At 35.1% G+C, this 19,526-nt stretch overlaps 1 protein-coding gene across 1 annotated transcript in view; it reads right to left on the reverse strand.

The window, feature by feature from the left end:
• Nucleotides 1-1,817: 1,817 nt before the first annotated feature.
• The window catches only part of SNX13 (sorting nexin 13), a 45,569-nt gene continuing 27,860 nt past the window's right edge, over nt 1,818-19,526 (reverse strand). Inside the window, exons 16-26 of the mRNA XM_010081283.1 lie at nt 18,066-18,135; nt 15,222-15,394; nt 12,386-12,493; nt 11,360-11,470; nt 9,892-10,053; nt 8,424-8,495; nt 5,808-5,953; nt 4,017-4,085; nt 2,772-2,884; nt 2,026-2,269; nt 1,818-1,857 (exon numbers count right to left, since the gene is read on the reverse strand). Of these exons, the coding sequence (XP_010079585.1) occupies nt 1,818-1,857; nt 2,026-2,269; nt 2,772-2,884; nt 4,017-4,085; nt 5,808-5,953; nt 8,424-8,495; nt 9,892-10,053; nt 11,360-11,470; nt 12,386-12,493; nt 15,222-15,394; nt 18,066-18,135 (1,308 nt within the window). The remainder of the gene's footprint in view (nt 1,858-2,025; nt 2,270-2,771; nt 2,885-4,016; nt 4,086-5,807; nt 5,954-8,423; nt 8,496-9,891; nt 10,054-11,359; nt 11,471-12,385; nt 12,494-15,221; nt 15,395-18,065; nt 18,136-19,526) is intronic.

Raw genomic sequence — 19,526 nt, forward strand, 5'->3', positions numbered from 1 at the left:
AGACATGAATTAGATCTGGTAGGATCAATGATATATTTACTATATCACCAAGAACAATTGCTAAACGATCTTTCATCAGTGAGATGTCAGGTATGTTTAAACACCCTGACATCAGAGAAAGATATAGGTATGTAAACAATAGGAGCTGGCTATGTTGATTACTTCACACAGAACTCAAGAATTTTGTTAAATTCAACAGCACTTAATCATCACACTTCTACAGAACCTGCAGAGAGGAAGGGGGAAGGGTTCTTACATATTTACCAACTTCTCTTCCTAGGGATTATAAAAGAAAGGGATTTCATTTACAGTATTTAGTTCAGCAATAAAGAAAAAAAACCAAGTGCACTTGAGCCCATGCATACTGTATGAGAATGTTAACAGTACAATATGATCATCATTAAGTAGCATGATAAAAGGCTACATTGCTTTAATAGTCCATGAGAAAAAATGATCTATATAGAGGCTTCAGTCAATTTAACTAGGTCCTCTGAGAGACTTCTATCTTCTCTTAGAACGCTTTCATAAAAGGTCTATGTTCTTCCCTCACATAAAAGGATCATTTGTTCCCATTAAGACACAAATTACTATAAGGATCGTTGATCAATAGCTGTATCTTACCCTGCGTTTAGCTTTCATAAAAAAATGGGACTCTGTAGGATTACTTTCTATTCACCCAGATAGCACTGTTCAAACAGTAGGGGACTATGAAAAAGAAAACACAAACGGGCTGTGGCCAAAAAGGATTATTCAGTTGTTACTTTTTTTTTAATTGGACAGAAATTCTTCATTGAAACTAAACAGATGGATGTGGGGCCTTGATGTCAAATTTTTATTAAAACTTCACGCTATGTAAAAAATAAAAAAAATTATTTAAAAAAATATTGTAGATTTATTTCCTTTTTATTTTCATATATACACTGAGATGTGTTCAGGAATTTCCAAGTGTTTGCATATGACTAATGAAATCTTTTACCTGTGAGGAACCAACTAATTCTAACATTCTTCCATGAGGTTTACACACTTACCATGAGGTAAGGAATCTTTCAGTTAAGTAGGACATAGCCTTTTACACCCAAAAAGGTTTCAGATTTTAGTGGGAGTTGTGTGTAAACTGTGTCTTAGTGCAATTTCCTCATCTTCTACCATGATGTCTATCCTCTTCAAAACATGTACCCCCTTCCTTTTACAATTATCAACTTTATATATGTTCAAATATACCAATTGAACATAAATATGATGCCCCTTCTCCACTGAAGTTACATGCAAAATGTATGCCAGGTGCTGTAAGAGCAGAATATGGTCCTTAAAGCTACAGAATAATCAGAATAAAGGGTTTGTTTCTACTGCACCTCTGCCTTTACAAAAACCCCCATTAGATGTAATGTTAGTTTCTTTTTCAAAACATGAAAGGTGATGTAAATGTGGCACACAAGCCACATTACCTCAACTTTTCTCTAATAAATGTACTTTTATGATGGGGCTATAACTATTTCTCCCCTCTCCTATGAACCTGCTATTCCAGAGACTGCTTTTCCTGTTAGCTCAGCTTTTTAACGAGAATGTTAAAAGAGCCCTAAAGAGCCTCAACAGTCATAACGTAGAACAGTTCCACCTGATTCTCACACATTGCACTATCTCCCAGTGCCAAAACATCCTATTTTTTTTTCCACTGTATCACCATAGTTGTGCTTTACGTGAACAGTCTGGCACTTTTCATTGCCGGCAAAACATCGACTCAGGACCGGAAGGAATTGGCGTTCTCATATATTGAGCCAGTATTCTTCTCAATGTTGCATGAAGATGCACCACATCATTTAAGACACACAAACCCTTCTGGTAGTGGTTGAATTACAACTGAAGATGAGAAGATCCACAGGTCTTACAGATGCATTAATAATCTAATATGTGACACTAGAAGACTGGTGCAGAAGTAACAGCATGTGAGTTTGAAGCCCCAGAGAATCTGCCCAAGTAATTAGTCCTGGACAAACATACACCAGCTTAACAGGTTTGAAGTGTCACCTTTTCTGTAAGGAAGGCGCTTGAGTAGAATGTAGTCTCTGCTTATACCTCTGCATCTGCTTTGACCGTGAATGCAGTTTGTTAAAGAGCTCATGGAATTTATTTTGTGGAAACAAGGTTTCTAGGAATCTCTCCAGAAACACATACACCATTCTCTTATTCAGTTGGGTGTGCTGGAACATTTCAAAGACCCGAAGAATTCCTTTCCGTGTAGTCTCAGCGCCTATGATGTGCTTCAGTTCATCTACAAAAATGAAAGTTACATAGAAGTTTAAGCTAAATTCTGCTTCTGTGTTAACAAACTTAAACTGAATAATAAGTCTTTCAAATTACATAGCCTGGAAGTCAAAGTAACAGCACCTCTATTATACACAACATGACTAAACTAAAAGTTCTCTTATAGCAGTAAGGATTTCTGAAAATTACCTCACTTTTACACTATATATTGGGAACCACATTATTTTACATGAAATCATGCTGTATTGGAATATAGGTATTTCATGCGCTAAAATCCTGTAGTGAAACTAAATACAGTTTTAATGTATGTACTAAATACAGAATTACAGTTGCAAAGTCACAGTACCTGTGAAAATGTTCAGTGTCTTAATAATTAAAAACCTTTTTATTTAACAGTTCACATGTCAACACTTCTTTTTAACATTTCAACAATCAACAAGAATACTGCCATTAATTCCAGTAACAATATAAGGTAAGGATTATTAGGCTTCAATCTCAGACTCACTTACCTGGCATTACCTCCAGTAATTTGGTCTTCCCTGCCACTCTTGTTCTCATTCTAATAGCTTTGTCCCTCCGTGGAACAGCCTCCGCTAAAATGCCGTTGGGCCAAAAAGCATCTCTGTAACAAAAGCAAATCTGTCAAAATACATTAGAATTTTATCAAGTGAAAGGCTCTTCTTAATTCCTCAGTTATTTCATAAAATAAATGCAAGAAAGTAATTTGCACACAACCTAAACACACACTGCAAATATTAGAAAAGGGAAAAGGCAAAAAAAGAAATCAAAAGCAAGAAGTACAATACACTCACACTATCAGTAGCTACCATATACTTTTTTAGTACAAGAATTAGATGAAAACAAAATTTAAGAAAACACTACACACGAAAAAACCTTGAAATACCACATACTTGTTACATAAAATATACCTAAGATTTACTTTTACCGAGCAGTCTGTATTGCCACCGAGAGACTCTAGGCTTAGTCTATTCATTGCTTCATTAGTTCTCTGACAGTAGTTAACCTATCAACAAGCTAAAGCTGAGATGAAGTAGTTTCACTGTAGCATAAAGCCCAATGCAGAAGACATGCCTCTGTCTAAAAAGCTATTTTGCCTCAGCAAATGACATTTTCTGAGTAAGAACCACACATTCTTACTTGATTTTATTAAATGACAGAATATCTGTATAGTATGACCCTTTGGCTAATACATTGTCCTACTTTACCACCTCAGCCCAAAAAAAAAAAAAAAAAAAGGCAAAGGGGGTGCCTTTTGCTCAACAACATTACAGAAACCATTAAGACTTCTGGGAAACTGAATGACAGAGCCTTTGATACTTTCAAATTCAGACTTCAGTTCCATTGTATCTGCCCACATGTGAAACATATTAGCTTAGAGATATGGGTTTTTTAGTAATATTTGTTCACCTTTTAAGGCAAGAGGCGCACATGCTTTCATCAAGTCAAACAAGACACTTCATCCAGCAATATGATGAAATTCATAAGTACACCCATACTCTATCTCTTCTAGACTGGTTAACAAAGAACTTTTTAAGGAAGAGGAGAAAAAAAGTATTCTTCTTCCTGTGACAATTACTTTCTCACTTAACACACATATAAAGCAGTGTACGCTCCAACTGGAATTCTGTACAGTAGTAATAATTTCCCCACATAAAAAGAATAGGAAGGATACAAAGAAATGAGACATCAATTGGCAAGTACTGCATATTTAAGATCTATGATAAAAGACATACCTGAAGCGTTTCACTGCATCTGCTACTTGCTCAGGAGATGTCATCCAATCAACATGATCAACTATTTTTCTAAAATCAAAGCAACAAGTCTCTCTCATTTAATTTTTCGAACAGAGAACACATAAATAGTATTTTAAAGAGCAATCTAGGGCAAACAAAGTATAATTTCAGCTTTCTCCAACTCTGTAAGCAGGTTCTATAAAACTGCACATTAGGAAGGCAAACACTGATTCTCAATATAAAAATCTAAGCTCACTAATCACTCCTAAAGCTGAAGCCTTTTCCTTTTTGAGTAAATGTATGATGACTAAGCAGGCTGTAAATTTGATGTTGCATCTCCCATCAGCATTAGATAAATATTCTGCTTGTAGAACATTGGTCTCCATGGAGCGTGCTTCAAGTTCTGCTTCGGTAAGCAATGAACCTACTTAAAATCTCAAATTACCATACTTATGTATGCAGTTACTTCATACTCTTTAACAGGACATACAGATTGATCATAAACTTCAACCTTCATTCATCAACACATACACACAGCTCAATATCCAAATATGTTTACAGATATTCCACATCTGGGTATCACCATAATCTCAGGATTATTCTCCTAAACATAATTTGAATCTAAGAAACAGGAAAACACAATTTTGCTGCAGAATGCCATTAAACACCAAGAATCTGCTAGGACAAGGTATGACTGCCGAACCAGAGGAAGCTGTGAGTGTCTGGAATAGTTCCAAATGCAGAAGCAAAGTAGTTCTGCACACATCTCTGCAATAAGAAAGCAGCAGCCTGTGCACAAACTCAGCTAGTTATACTACAATCTGAAAACAGCAAAAAGTATTCAGAATTGTTCAAAAGGGCAGCATGTTTTTGGAAGCGCAGCTCTCAAGATAACTGTCACCTGGCCACGAGGAATTATTTGAAAAAGACGCAGTTCCACTACTATTACACGGCTGCATCACTACTAGTACCACAAGAATGGTCTATATGTGATGATGAAAACATCACAAATATACTTGCAAAGGGTATAAAGTAATGATACAGTGAGGAATGTCCTGAAAAAGTAACAGGAAACTACTTCTCACCTGCCAGAAATTTTTTTGATTCATGGTACTAATCCAAAGTGACAATTTAGTGCCACAGAAAAGTAGAAAAGTATTTGTTCTATATTTTTATTTACATTTCAGAAACAAATTATTAGAAGGGAAGGCCTGGAAACAGTAGATTTCAAAGCCAAGTGAAAGAAACATTACTTATTTAGCACTACTAATTTGCTTTGCATTTGCATGAAAAATTACAGAGAACATGGGAGGCAGAACAGACCCATAACATCCTTTCCCTTCCCCTCCTCCATTTTTTAAAGTGAGAGAGAAAAAACTGAGCATAGCAACTCAGTGCACTTTACATAATTTGATAGTGCCAGTATATAATTTGTGGCATCAAAAAATAGTGCAGAAAGTAATAAAATGCATTACTAGCAAAAAGGGTAAGAAGTATTGACATCATCAGTATTGAGTTACACTCACGGAAAAATGAACTCTTGCTAATATGTGAAAGCTCCTTTGGAACTTCTCTGGCATGTAAGAATTACCAGAATTTGTCTTTCAGCAATGTTTTCAGAATGTAAAATCTCCATTTTACAACCACATTTGTACCTGGTTTATTGATCCTCTTCATAGTAGAATGCATGCAGATCTAAATCACAATAATTTAGTAATACCAAAAAGGATTTATAGACACATTCTATATAGTCTCACTTACATGATCACTCTATATAAAGAAAAGCAGTACCTATTAATTGTGTCACCATATGTTGCTCTAATAAGTTGCTGAAGTAGATTTTTTATATTTCTTCTTAACCATTGATTTCTTTCCTTTAAATCAAAGACTTCATCCATAAGAAGGAGCATTACTCGCAGCGGAATATTGTCATCCACCTGACCACCGAGTAAAAGTATAATCAGTAAACTTTTATTGCAGTTCAAGAAAGCCACAGTTTTAGTAGCCAAGGCCCTGGTCAAATGCTTCAGTATAAGCAGAAAATGACAAATACTTTGCTCTGTACTTTACTGTAATATGACATCTTCCCTAAATCTTCTACTAAATCGTTAATAGCAAAGAAAGATTGAAAATTAAAGACAAACTACGCTTGAATCCACTGAATTTTTAAAATAAGACAAAAAGAAACAGTTATTTCACCGAAGTTGAACAAAGTTAATACAACTAAACATGTCCTAAAGAGAAAGATTGTCCCTGACCTCTTCCTTTGGTAGCTCTGCTTCCAGTTGCCTAACACGAAAACTCCAGAAGTTTTTGTCATGTTTTCCTTACGGATGCACTGCATCAATGTCAGAACCTCCTAAGAACAGTGACACTTTACTGCAACAAACTGCCTTTTATTTAGACATCATTTGAATCTGCATGGCTATTAAGTGCTTTTATGCTTGTAGATTAAGAAAAGAAACATCGTTTTATTATTTAATACAAGATGTTACACAGATTGCCTTACAAAAAACAACTTTTATGGAAATCCTAAAACAGAGAATTCAGTAACTACCTAAAAGTTTTTAAAGAAGGATGGCATACACTTGCAGTAACTGTTAACATTTTTTCAAATATTTAAATTTGAGGGGGAGTTTACTGAGTTCTGTAGAATGAAAGCATTAGTTGCTATTAATGTTTCTCTTACAGAAAAAACAGAAGCTTTTCAAGGCCTGCTTATATGCCAAAATACAAGCTTACATGTTGTTAAGTTATTGCATAAAGAGACAGCATTTGGAATTACATTTCCATTGCACATGAGACCACAAATATTTATCTCAAATACAACAAATGAATTCGATTTTTTGACTGATTCAGTGCTTAAATTTCACATTTATTATTAAAACTTTATAGCATATCAAGCTAAAGTTAAAATCTTACTGTATCCTCAGCAAAATTTATTTAAAGACCGAATGCACTTTCTCTTTTTTTTTATTATAAGGATTTTAAAATTCTAAGCATAATATCCAGAATTTTGTTTTGTATTTGAAATACGATATAACTCTACTTGGAAGAGTAGTAGTTTGCACTATATTGTTAATCCTACACTGGAAGAAGTAGCAAGATCTCACAGCTATGTGGATGTTTTTTAGTAGACTACACAAGCACATCTTCATATACAACTGTAAGACAGACAGTGGATTCATAATCCATCTGGAGATTTTATAGATGCATGCCTCACTTTTACAGTACTGCTTCTCCATGTAAAATTCCATTCAAGCTACCATATTTTTTTTCTAATTTAGTGACTAAGTTGTGAATAATGCATCTTAAAAGAGCAGCTGAGAGATAAAAGGTCTTAAAACATTTGAAATCTGCCCTTTAGAAATATTTGGTATGTTAATTTACAATCTATCAAGAACTGTAGCTTCTATTTATTTTACAGATCAATGAAATATTTGCAGAGAAGCTGCTCATATCCTTGCATGATATTATTTTGTTTTGCCCATGCAAAACAGATGGCTCAGGAGTATCAAAGATATTTGTAATTGCAAACGTAGGGATACAGTCTTAGTCTATAGTGAAAAATAATAGGGAAAAAGAAAACCCTGCAGAACTCAAGGCTGTTATCTGAGCAAAAATCCATTTACCAAGCCATCATAGCAGTTATGCACAGGAAGACAAACTGGAATGCTTTGATGTGACCAAAAAACACAAAACATGAAGGGCAGAACAGGTGCAGATTTATGACCATAGCAAATTGCATATAATCACTAGTAATCTTATGGCCTTTCTGTCCTGCTTAGAGATAAAAGGTTTTTTCCAATTGTTTTCACATATATGATCAGTGTTTCAATCAAAACAATAGCAAAATACCAGAGCTTATGAAACATCAAGAGCTTAAACTTCACTTTCAAGTTTCTAATATTACTACTTCACACATTTTAGGTAGCCACATACTAAGGTCTATTATTTAGGAACACATTCTTAAGTTTTTCTACAACAACACAGCAAACACTACTTCTGATCCATTAAACAACTGCTAAGGTCACATCAGAAACCAGAAACCACAAAGTGGCAACTGAAATGATGCTAACAGTCTGGTACTATACTAGCTTTGAACAGACAGAAATTGGAGGAAGAAGAGGGAAAAAAAACCCCACCAAACAAACCCTAACCCACAAAACACAGAAGCAGTAGCATGTAGACTCTAGTAATTCCACTGTTGTGCAAGCCATTGTTGTGCTAACAAAGATGTTAATTTTAGAAGGAAGCATACAGGTTTCTTTTTAAAAGTTAAGAACTGTTTGTAAGTGCCTGGTGTAACATTAGAAAATGATAAACACCTAGTTTAGCAGAGAATAAGCAACTTCATTCATTTGGTTTTAGAGCAGTCAGCTTTGAAAGTACAAATATCAGACTCACATTGTCATCAATTGGTGCTGCAACACGGCAGTGGTCAGGATCTGAATAGGTTTTCTGGATCAAAGGAGGCACCTACAACGAAAAAATGCTAATGTTTATGAAGGAAAAAATACTTTAGAATACAAATAAATCAGATCAATTTTTATAGTCTATTTGGTTATGAAAATAAAAAGCAAACATTTGGTCAAAAGTCAGTTGCATACTACTGCAGATAAATCAGAATCATAGAATCATTAAGGTTGGAAAAGACCTCAAGGATCATCAAGTCCAACCGTCAACCCACACCACCTAACTCACTAAACCATGTCCCTAAGCACCACATCTACACGTTTCTTGTACACCTCCAGGGACGGTGACTCCACCACTTCCCTGGGCAGCCTGCCCCAATGCCTGATCACTCTAGTCTTTTCATCTTCCAACAATTAAGGCTTGTAGGTATTCTCCTATAGCTATCAAAGTTGCCAACACCTTTAAGACAATCCATGTATATTTTCTCCAGTGCATAATGCTTCAGTTGAAAAGCACCTAGAAATTCATATGGGACTGATATTTCTTCTGATACTTCCTCTCGATCTTAAGTCCTGCCTAGTCATGGACTTCCCAGTGAGTTTAACTGCAGACATATTGCTAGTCACACACCAGGGAAGTTACGAGCAATGAAAAAGTTCAGAGACAGTCATTTTATCTCACAATTCATAAAAAAATAACAAACAAAAAATGACCCCGCCACCACAGATCCATTATTCCCTTTCATGGCTTAAGCGTTAACTCATTTTGGTTGCTGTTCTACATCTGCCACAAATAACTGTTCTGGTAACACAAAAAGGAACAATCCCTGATCACAAACCTTACAGCTAGACACACAAAGAGGAGGGCAAGGAAAAGGAAGGTAAGATGGGCATGTTAGAAATATTACTACTTTCATAGGACTTCTAGATAGCATGCCATGTTACCATTCCCCACCTCTAAGGTATTACATTTTAGGAATATAAGGAAAGATGGCAGGAAAGACACAAAGAAAATTTAATTAAAAATAGAATTCAGCAAGGAATAAGCAGAAAAGAGGCTACCTTCTTATTCTAAATTTCAAAATACATGTGGTTTTTTTTTGTTTTCTTTTTTTTTTTTCTAATGAAAGCAGCAGATGCAGCAAACTAGCTTTATGAGAATGGTTGGTAAAAAAATTGGAAAAATCAGAGACTCATATTCTTCTCACGTGGATGCACTGAATTAAGTGAAGAAGCATCACTGTAAAAGTCTGTAGACGTCATCTTAAAATGTGTTACTTAGCAGCAAAGAGAACTCCATGTTTGTACTATAATGACTGCTGAAACTAAGGGTAGGTATAAAACAGATTGTTTCCTGTCTAATGACTCCTCATTACAGTATACAACATAAATTTAAGTGAGTCGATAGCTAATCTCCTGTTACTTTACTAGTATGTATTAACTACCAAATACTTTCTTACCTTGAAAAATGATTGCTTTATGTCTTGTCCCAATCTCTCTGACATTTTACCCATGTTGTCTGACATTTTAGTCATTCCCTCTGCCAGGCTGTCAGGAAGAGACTTGACTGCATTTGATACATTTCTCATAGAGTTACGCAGTGGGTTTACAAATGTGTCCATCTGAAGGGGAAGATGTTTAACCAGAATTGTATAATCTATGAGGACACCGCTATATTAAACATGCTATGAGAAGTATCACACTCTTCCAGAGAACAATAATACAAAGAACACCACAAACTGCTTAACTTCATTACAGAATGCAGAAAGTTTTAGCTTCACTTTAATTTACATTTCTCATTCCTTACAGCCCCACTGTAGCTATTTATATCTTTCAACAGATCTTTTTCCTGAGTCATTTCCATTTCCCATCCCTCAGCTTTTCTTAGCTTGAATTTATTTTCCTTTTCTTCTCCATTCAATGTCATTTCTCCCTTCCAATCTTCCTGGTTCCAGATGTTTCACTTCTGCTTTCAACTCTTCACCTTTGAAACTTGCCTCTTTTAAACAGCACTGGAGTAATATGCTTTAATATCATAGCAAGTAAAATTAAAAACATAAAGTAGTTCCATAGAAACTGTTACTTTTTTTTTTTTTTGGTATATACTCTAAATTCAGTCCAAACAGAGGCAAAATACTAGTGTGATGCCCTTAAAAAAAGTTAAGTTTATGAAGAACCTGCTAAGCTGGAAATCAAATCTTAGTCATTACACAAACCTTGACAATTATTTAATGGTTTCACTGATAAGTATTTAAGGAATACAGGTAGAACAACAACTTGAAATGACAATACCGTTGCAGATGTTTTTTATATCAAAATCACTAAAACTTCAGAAAGAGCTATATTTGCAAAGCAGATGCCCACACAAACTGGTCAACTGAACAAAGAATCGCTTATCTGAAGAGAGTTCTGATGGCTTAACATAAAGGATGCACAGCTCAGAGCTCCAAATTTGACCAACGACTGAATAGTTACAATGGCTAAATACATAACAGCTGCTTTTGAAGGGAAATGTATTTCATCTTTTGGGCTGAAGAGTGGAGAGCACGGTAACAGCAGCAAAAACAGAGTAAAGAACTGAAAAAGAAATTAGAAGGAACGAGACTATGAAAAAAACCCACAGATGTCTGACAGAAAGTAACTTTTAACAACCACTTTTAAAGCAGTCTTTGTGCAATGCACCACATCTGATTTGAAAATTTTATTTCCTTGTCATACAAATAAATTTACCTGGTACGGAAGCTGTAAATTTTTGGTTCCATATACCCTCAGATACTTTGCCACTCACAAAGTATTAAAGAAACTCACTTGCAAGTTGTTTTGAAAGTGCTGTGTAGTTGTTTAACATCAGTTCAACATCCCTGTTAAATGCAATCATTGCACTAATGAATGCTGTAAAGTTCCCTTGACAGTGCAAAACATCCTTACCTTCCGTGCAAAATCCCCCTTCCCTTTGCTGTAGGCTTTATTCTCCAGGAAGTCATACACATAGTGGGCTAAAGCTGGAGAAGCTTTCATCATTTCAGGATTTAACAAGAGCTGAGTAAAATAATTTTTAAAAGCTGCTTTTTAATAAATAATGAAAAAGGCCATACCATTCAATTTAGCAGAAGTTTACCATGCACAAAGACATTACATCTTGCAATGGATTTTCACATTAATTCTCTAAATTTTATTCCAACATTACACTATTCTCAAGATCGAAACAACTTACTTCTTGGTAATTCTCATAATTTGAACTAGTATATTAATTATAGCATCTCACAGAAAAACACACACCTTTATGACCACTCAAACTCCTTCTAAAACTCCAAGAAAAAAAAAAACAAACCTGTGACTGAAAAAAATGTTACTATTAAAAATGGGGCACATATGTCACACAAAGGAAAAAATACTAACACTCTAAACAGAACAATCAGATTTCACGATGCTCTATACTTCTTCATTATTTGTTGTTAACATGTCCATTGAGTCGCTCAAGATATTTAATGCTAAATAACCAGAAAGTCCCTATGAAGTAAGACAACTGAATTCCTTTAGTTGGCCTGATACAGGCCTTATCTGAATGGAGAAGCTGTGTGGTTTGCTACACTGCTGAAGTGGGTGCCATGTCAATCCTTATGCAACAGCACAAGAGAAAGTAACCACAATCACGAGTGTAACAGAACAAAGTTAATGGCATAGAGCTCAAAACCCAACACAGCTGGAACCTTACCAGCTCAGAGGAGTTGTGAAAGTACTGGCTCGTTCTTTCAAAATCAAAACAGGAAAAAAACCCTCAAACTTATCAGATAATATGAAATTTTATGGTATACTGTTTAGGATTGTATACCACCTACAACATCGCTATTTATATATATTTAAAAAAAAAAAAAAAAGCATGCTAACAAATTTTCTATCTCAGAAAAAAGAATTCCAAGCAAGAACACAATCAAAAAAAGTGTAACAGCTTACCTGCAAATATGCATTTAAATCTTTTTTCCTCTTTTCCAAAAATTCTCTGTCCATGTTGTTGAATGTCTTTTTGCCAGGAAGTTTCAGTATATTTGCAAGGTTTTCAAACTACAAAAAAGAGATTTTTTAATTCTGTTTTCAAGAGAGTTTCAAATCACCATATAAGCTTAGAAATTATAGGGGTCATTAAATTAACCCATTCTTATCTCCCATATAACACCTGACAAATAACTTCTGCTTCAAGCCCAGAAGTCAGATTCCTTGAAAAAGTCAAAATTAAAGCTAGGTCATCAAGAAGAAGTGCATGAAAATTCTCAGGAGACTGTCAAGGGCAAAATTTAATTTCTGAAAACACACACACATGATATTCACTTTTGAAATACAGACTAGTACAGTGTGCAAAAGGTTTAAGCTCAAGTTTTATCATTATTATTTGGGCAGAAGTTAGTAAGGTTATGATACTCCATCAAGAGAACTTGCAAATCTTCCTAAAACATCTTCCCTTTCCTCTCTTCTACTCCTCTCCATTACTAAGGAAATGATCAAGCTTTTATCCCTGGAGTGGACGGCAGCACCCAGTTTACACATAGGTGATCATAGCATGCTTGATATGCCATCACTTGTGCCTTTTCTCCAGGGAATGACAGTGATTGGCACTGGTTGACATCTATTCCGCTGTTCTGGTTTTACAGAAAGAATGGGTGTTCCAGGGAAGCAGCAGGAAAAGAAGAGGCCTTAAGACTTCAATACACAAAAATAAAAAAGTGCTACAATGCACAAAAATAAAAAAGTGACAAGAATAAAACTCGAAGAATCAGGATTATCCACATATAGAATCCCGATTTCCTGTAAATAAAAAATAATATTTCTAAGGCAGTAAAGAGAGAAAAGTATAGTATCTAGGCTTTAGGAAACAACCTGAAAAAAGGTTTTATCCTTTTCTCTCTCTAGAGAAGACCACAAAATTACAGATTTAATGAGATTGATTCAGCTCCGTCTCTGTAAGGTGTCTTTTTGCAAAAACATCATTAAACTTTGAAAGGTTAAAAAGCTCAGATCATGATTATGGACTGCAGGAAGAACCAAAAGAGAACTCTTTCCAGCTTTACAAATCCCATTCCCTTGCAAATACGTCATGATGGAAAATAACTGAACAGAAGATGGTCTAGTTTTTATTTGAATACTTGCATCTAAACAGAACCAATGTAAGCAAAGAACAGCCTCTATTTTAAGTAAGGATATCTACTTCAAATGATATTTATTACACTACTGAATAAAGAAACTGTTGTGAATCTGTTCAATACTTTAAGAAAAAAAGCTCAGATAGTAGACACAGCTAACTTCAATTCCATTTTGTATCAAGTACCTATATTCTCTGAAAAACAAACAATTATCCCTGCCCTTCCTATCAATTTTAAACAAGATTCTAAACTTTACCCTTAACATGTCAATAAAAATGTCTCAGACAAGCACACAAGAGGGGTTCTCAGTGTATCAGTGACACTGATAGGCCTGTGCCCATAAACTCGGTAGGAATGTCTATTTAATTCTCAAAACAAAGCAAAATTGTTGGGAGTTTCTGAGATGCTACAATGAAGCACAGGAATTTCTTTATTTTTCACAATCTTAGTGCTCTAGGAGAACATTTAAATTTTCTGTAAATTCAAAGAAATAAGATTTAGCAATAAGGAATGTCTGAGCTTTCATATTTTGAAAAATTTTTGCGCTTCTGCCATTATTTTTTAGTCATTTTGGTAGGTCAGATTTAAATGACTGCCCCATATCTGCAGAACATTAACTTGCTATAATATCCAGGAACCTGTACCTGTTTCAACAGATCAAAAATTCTTCAAATCAGTGAATTAATTAAAAAAAAAAAAAAACAGTTTGGAGAAGAGTACAAAAATTGGTATTCCATATTTACTGATAACACACTAAGATAATCAGAAATTCAAAGGAAAGTCAGACTATCTATAATTAATACAAATATTCAACACAATGTTTGCTTTTTTAATAAAGCCTTTTGCATTTTTACTACTGTTGTAACTTTACAATGCTAACCTACTTGCACAGAATTTATTCTCTATGCCTCTCTATTAATAACAGAGTAAAGGGATATAATCCAACACTTCTGCCTAGTTCAAAGATTACACAGTCAAAATTGACTTCTCCAAAGGCTTGGTTTAAAAGCATTTCACCCTCCTCTTTTAAAGGCACTGTGTTTTCAACACTTTTTCATGTCAGCAGGTTCTGCTTTGTACCAGTTGGTGAATTACAAGTCTGTATTTTTTCTTCTTTCATTTTAGGAGGGTTAAGAGTCTGAGAACACAAGTAGAGCATTAAAAGGCAGATTATCTAGCAGTACACTGAACTGCCAACAGCAGTCCCTTTTGAGACCCCACCGATCCTCAACATTTCACTTAAAACCTAAATACCTATTTCCAAGTTCAGTTTTTATTTCTTAATCTCTGTGACAAATATGGCAAGGGAAATACACCACTGTTTGAGACCAATAGCACTTCCATACAAACATTTTAAAGTAAAATTAAGCAAAGGGAGATGTGGGGCGAAAAGCTTCCTAAGTTAAATTTCTTTTTGTTAGAGCAATTACATAGCCATCAGGTACTAAACTATATAAACACGCACCTGTAAACTGCCCAGTACAAATCATGTATGATATAAATGGTAAAAAAAAGTACACTTTAATGGAAAATAATGTACTGCTTTAACACCACATCTGAAGTCACTTTGAGAAAGCCAATACTCACGCCATACCATCATGCAAAAAAAAGCACCTTTCAAAGAAACCTTAAAAGAATTTTATGAGATTAATTACCTGCTCAGTGATCCTCATGTGAAAGTCATGGAAGTCACTATAGCGTCGATACGTCTTCCATGTCTCTTCACTGTTTGGATTTCGTCGATGAACTGTGATAGCGTACAGTGCATATGTCTTGCCGTGGTCATTACACACTCCTGCCACAGCATATGGGTCATAGTCAGCATAGACTAGTAGTTTAAAAACAAAAACAAGAAAGGAACAAACAGAAAGAAGGAAGACGACACAAACGTGAAGTGAAGAAATGTCTGGAATGACAGACTTGAGAGACAAAAATGGACATGCAAGCAGAAGAGTAAGCCATCCCTTTATCCAAAACACTGTACAAGTGATACCCTCCAGAAACTTATTATGTGAACTTAAAGAGAGCTTAAGCAGCCTTAAAGTTAGACAAGTTTCACTGACATGCTAAACAAAGAATAGAAAAGGTTTAAAGTTTAAGAATAGATCTTTTAAAAAATTATTTTAACCTAAAGAACTCAAGATAGGAGTGTAAGACAACTGTGAAACCAGAAGAAATTCCAGTATGCAAAGTACTTTAATTATATTACAAAAGTTCATGCATTAAAAAATCTGTAAATACAAGACAGTGACAGCAAGCCCTAAGTATTCGGTTTTGTTATTAACATCATCAGTTTGCTATTAACCATAATTAAAAAATTACTCCTCCGCTATTTACATCAACAGAAACCCCACGTACAGAGTACATAGACATACATGTCTGTGTACATATATATATGTACTCTGTTCGTGTACAAACACACCCACGCACACATTTTATGGAGAAGTCAATTTATAAATGGAAAGAATACAGATCTCTATCTTAAGTAGAAGCAAACATCTTTTTGTTCTCCATTGAATATTTCAGTTCTCCTGGACACTCATCTATCAAGAATTCTCCCAGTACAGAGGTTTTTTTTCAAAAACTTTCATTTAATCGACAGAATAACCTAGAATCAATATTCTTTATACTGCACACTGCTTAAATTGGTAACATGTTGTATCTCTAAGGACTGAATCATTACCCAGTAACCACAATTTTCCAGTGGCTAGATAAAAACACTTTTTAATCGAGTTCTGTGAATTTTCAAGGCACCCACACTCCATAAAATACATTTTTCCTGAGAAATCATCAGCTCCAGCCTCTGTTATACTTCCAACCTTGACTTCTCTTAAGTATAACGTCAAGGTTTAAGCAGACAGGGAGCACCTCTAGGATAGGTGCAGCTGCTGACAAGGTAAGATTTACTCACTAGCAAGGTGCACCACGGTCACAGAGAATCTTTTCTTTGCCATCTACCCTCTTAGAAGAAGAATGTTGAGTGCTGAACCCCAAGAGAAAAGAGTGGGAAGTCAGGATGCTGCCAAAAGACCGCTCAGAGAACGGAGGCAGGAAACCCCAGCCCCATGGATGCTGAGCAAGTCCTAACCTCTAAACTCATGTTGACCACTCTGCTGTGCAGCCATCCCGCTTGCAGGAGCACTGCTAAGTTGCACCTTTAGAAGTACCACTTCAGAACAGGAGTGACAGAAAAAGAAAGAAGTTGTCTCCGCCAGCTCTTATGTCAGATCCTCTTAATCAGCGTTTATTTTGCAACACAAGACAAGGTGAATCATCCAAGATTATGGAGAAGATCTTGTATGCACTCCACAAGCACAGTAAAGTGTAGTAATCAGCAGAGGAAAGAAGCCTGCACAGACGCAAGATGCACCTACTGCCTGTAGCATCCAGAAAGCAGGGACTTGTATTTCTTGTTTAAAGACGAAGTGAAGAAGACGTCCAGCTTAATCCTACTTTACAATATGAACCTGTACAAATCCCCTGATTCAACTGGATTATGAGGGATTTAAAGAGTCAAGCTAATAGTTATCAATACACGCTGCCATCAAGATTATACATCTAACATAATTTGTGTGGTTCTAAGTTTACCTTCTTTCTTAGATCAAAACAATGACACTTCTAATTTTAATTCAGAAAAAAAAGTATCACATGACATTTTATTAAAAAAGCAAAATTGTGATTCTTAAATTTTAAATTATTTTTTCCCCTTCTTTTTTCCCCTCCTCTGAGAACTGACTACACTAGCCTTGGACAGTACCATGCTCTCACACTGGGTTGGAGTAATGGAGTTTAATTAAAATGTCAAGTAGTTGAATTCTTGCTCACAGGCCATGTGTCTGCTATCTAAGTGCAGAGATTTAAGAGTCAATTGCATAGTAAAATTTACCAAAAATAAAAAAGTTCTAGAGATCAATTCACAATTTAATTACCCAGTGCAATCTCATCTAGAATGTTTGCAAACAATATCTGAGAAGTTTTTGTTATTTACTATCATGCAATAAAACTTTTTCATTTATTACTAGGCAAATTTTTTCAAAAGATAACCAAAAATGCCACCACCGTAAAGACTGCCATCACTACATTAAATTAAACTAAGTCATTAAGGAAGTATAAAAGACATTAAAGAGAAGTAAACAGTCAAGAATTAAAATTGTGTGACTAGAAAAAAAAGAGATGGCTTTCAGAATTTGTTCTTTAAATAATTGTTAAAATAAATGCTACTCACTATTATGTTTAATGAATGATTCTCCAGAGACAGGAAAAATAATACCATAAACAACAAAAATTAAACCACATTTTAAGTATAGATATCTAGACTACAATCACGTGCCCCTTCTGTAAGGATTTCCATTACAAGGATTTAATTGGAAATATGAATTCAAATACTTTATGAGGGTAAAAAAAATTAAAGTATTAGGATTTCAAGGGCCTGCAATATTAAAAAAGTCAAAATAAATCAAGGAGAATAAGTAAGTAGCCATAATAACAGATTCACTTACCAGTATCTGAGATGTATGCATGGAGTTGCACTATCTCATCAGAAGGGACATTTGAAAGGTCATCTAAGGACTGTAGGGTGGGGAGAGAGGGGAGAAGGAAGAAATGGGCAAGAGAGAATAAGATCACAGACGCACCTCATTTGAGAGATGCTTTTTTATTCATCTATTTCATTTTCAAACTCTCAGTTCACTACACTAATAGAATAGCTTAATACACTGTAACTAAAGCCTTTCTTTTTATAGAGTGTATGGCCCTTCATTTCCCCTATTAGATTCACACAGTTTCGTGATCACTCTTAACATATTTGCCACTTTCATTTGATATCTCAACTCCAACAGAAGTACAGCTACAAATAGTCTTTTACTGAGCACTAAAACAATACAAAAAAACCTAACTGTGGACATACAGATGCTGCACAGCATCTTTTGGTTTTATCTTTATACCATTCTGTGTTCTTTCAACTGACTTAAAGCACTACACAAAAGTTACAGTGCAGTAAAACTTGAATAGTTTCTCTTCTGTATGTAAAAATCAGCACACACTTTTCTCAAAAGTTTTCACTTGTAAAAAATGAACAGGTACATGCTCAGCTGGCTAATGCCCTGTCTCCCTATTCTGTAACTATTGGGAGCAAAATAAAGCCCAACAGGTCTTTTATAAAGCTTTGTTATTATTAAAAATTAATACATCTGATTACTAAGGTTTAACACAATAAAGCTCTACAAGATGGTTGGTTGAAAAACTTGGATGCACAATGGAAAGAAGTAGGAGGACGGGCCACCACGTGATCCTAATCTTAAATTCCCAGGTTAAAAAAAAAAAAAAAAAAAAAAGATGGAGGCACTTAAGTAGAATTCATAGGCACTGGGATCCCAGCTACTTTATATATATTTACCATAAAACTCTAAAATTCTTAAAAGATACACATGCATCTGTCAGCTGTCTTTCATAATTTAACCAAGCCAGTTTAATAGTGAGTTGCCACAAAAGGTTACCTAGAATAGGACCTACTGGGTAGCAGTGTCATACCTGTTTCAAACTAAAACCTCAATATATGCCCATCAAGTTTCTAACCTCCTCTGTTTCCTTAAACATAAGCCAATCTTACATGATTACAATCAAAAGATAGGTTGGACTTGAAACATGAATTATTTAAAGACTTTGCTCATCTTCATCTGAATCTCTATCATCTCCACGATACCCAAACATAATACTCCACTCTTTCTTTCTCACACTCTCTAGAGGGAACAACTCTTCTCTGCCTCAATCATCTCAATGATTCTCTACCTAAATATCCACTACGGAAGGCGAGGGAAATAACATTTCTCTTATAAAGTCTAGATACTGAATAAATGGCATCGTTACAGAGGTCTGAACACACTATGCTTTAACTTGTACTGCAGTAAGGAGCCTCCTAAATATCTTATGATACAGCTCCTGAAATTGATGAACAGCAGGAA

The sequence above is a fragment of the Pterocles gutturalis genome, unplaced genomic scaffold (assembly GCF_000699245.1).
Source record: "Pterocles gutturalis isolate BGI_N339 unplaced genomic scaffold, ASM69924v1 scaffold14669, whole genome shotgun sequence".
NCBI classification, from domain to species: domain Eukaryota; kingdom Metazoa; phylum Chordata; class Aves; order Pterocliformes; family Pteroclidae; genus Pterocles; species Pterocles gutturalis.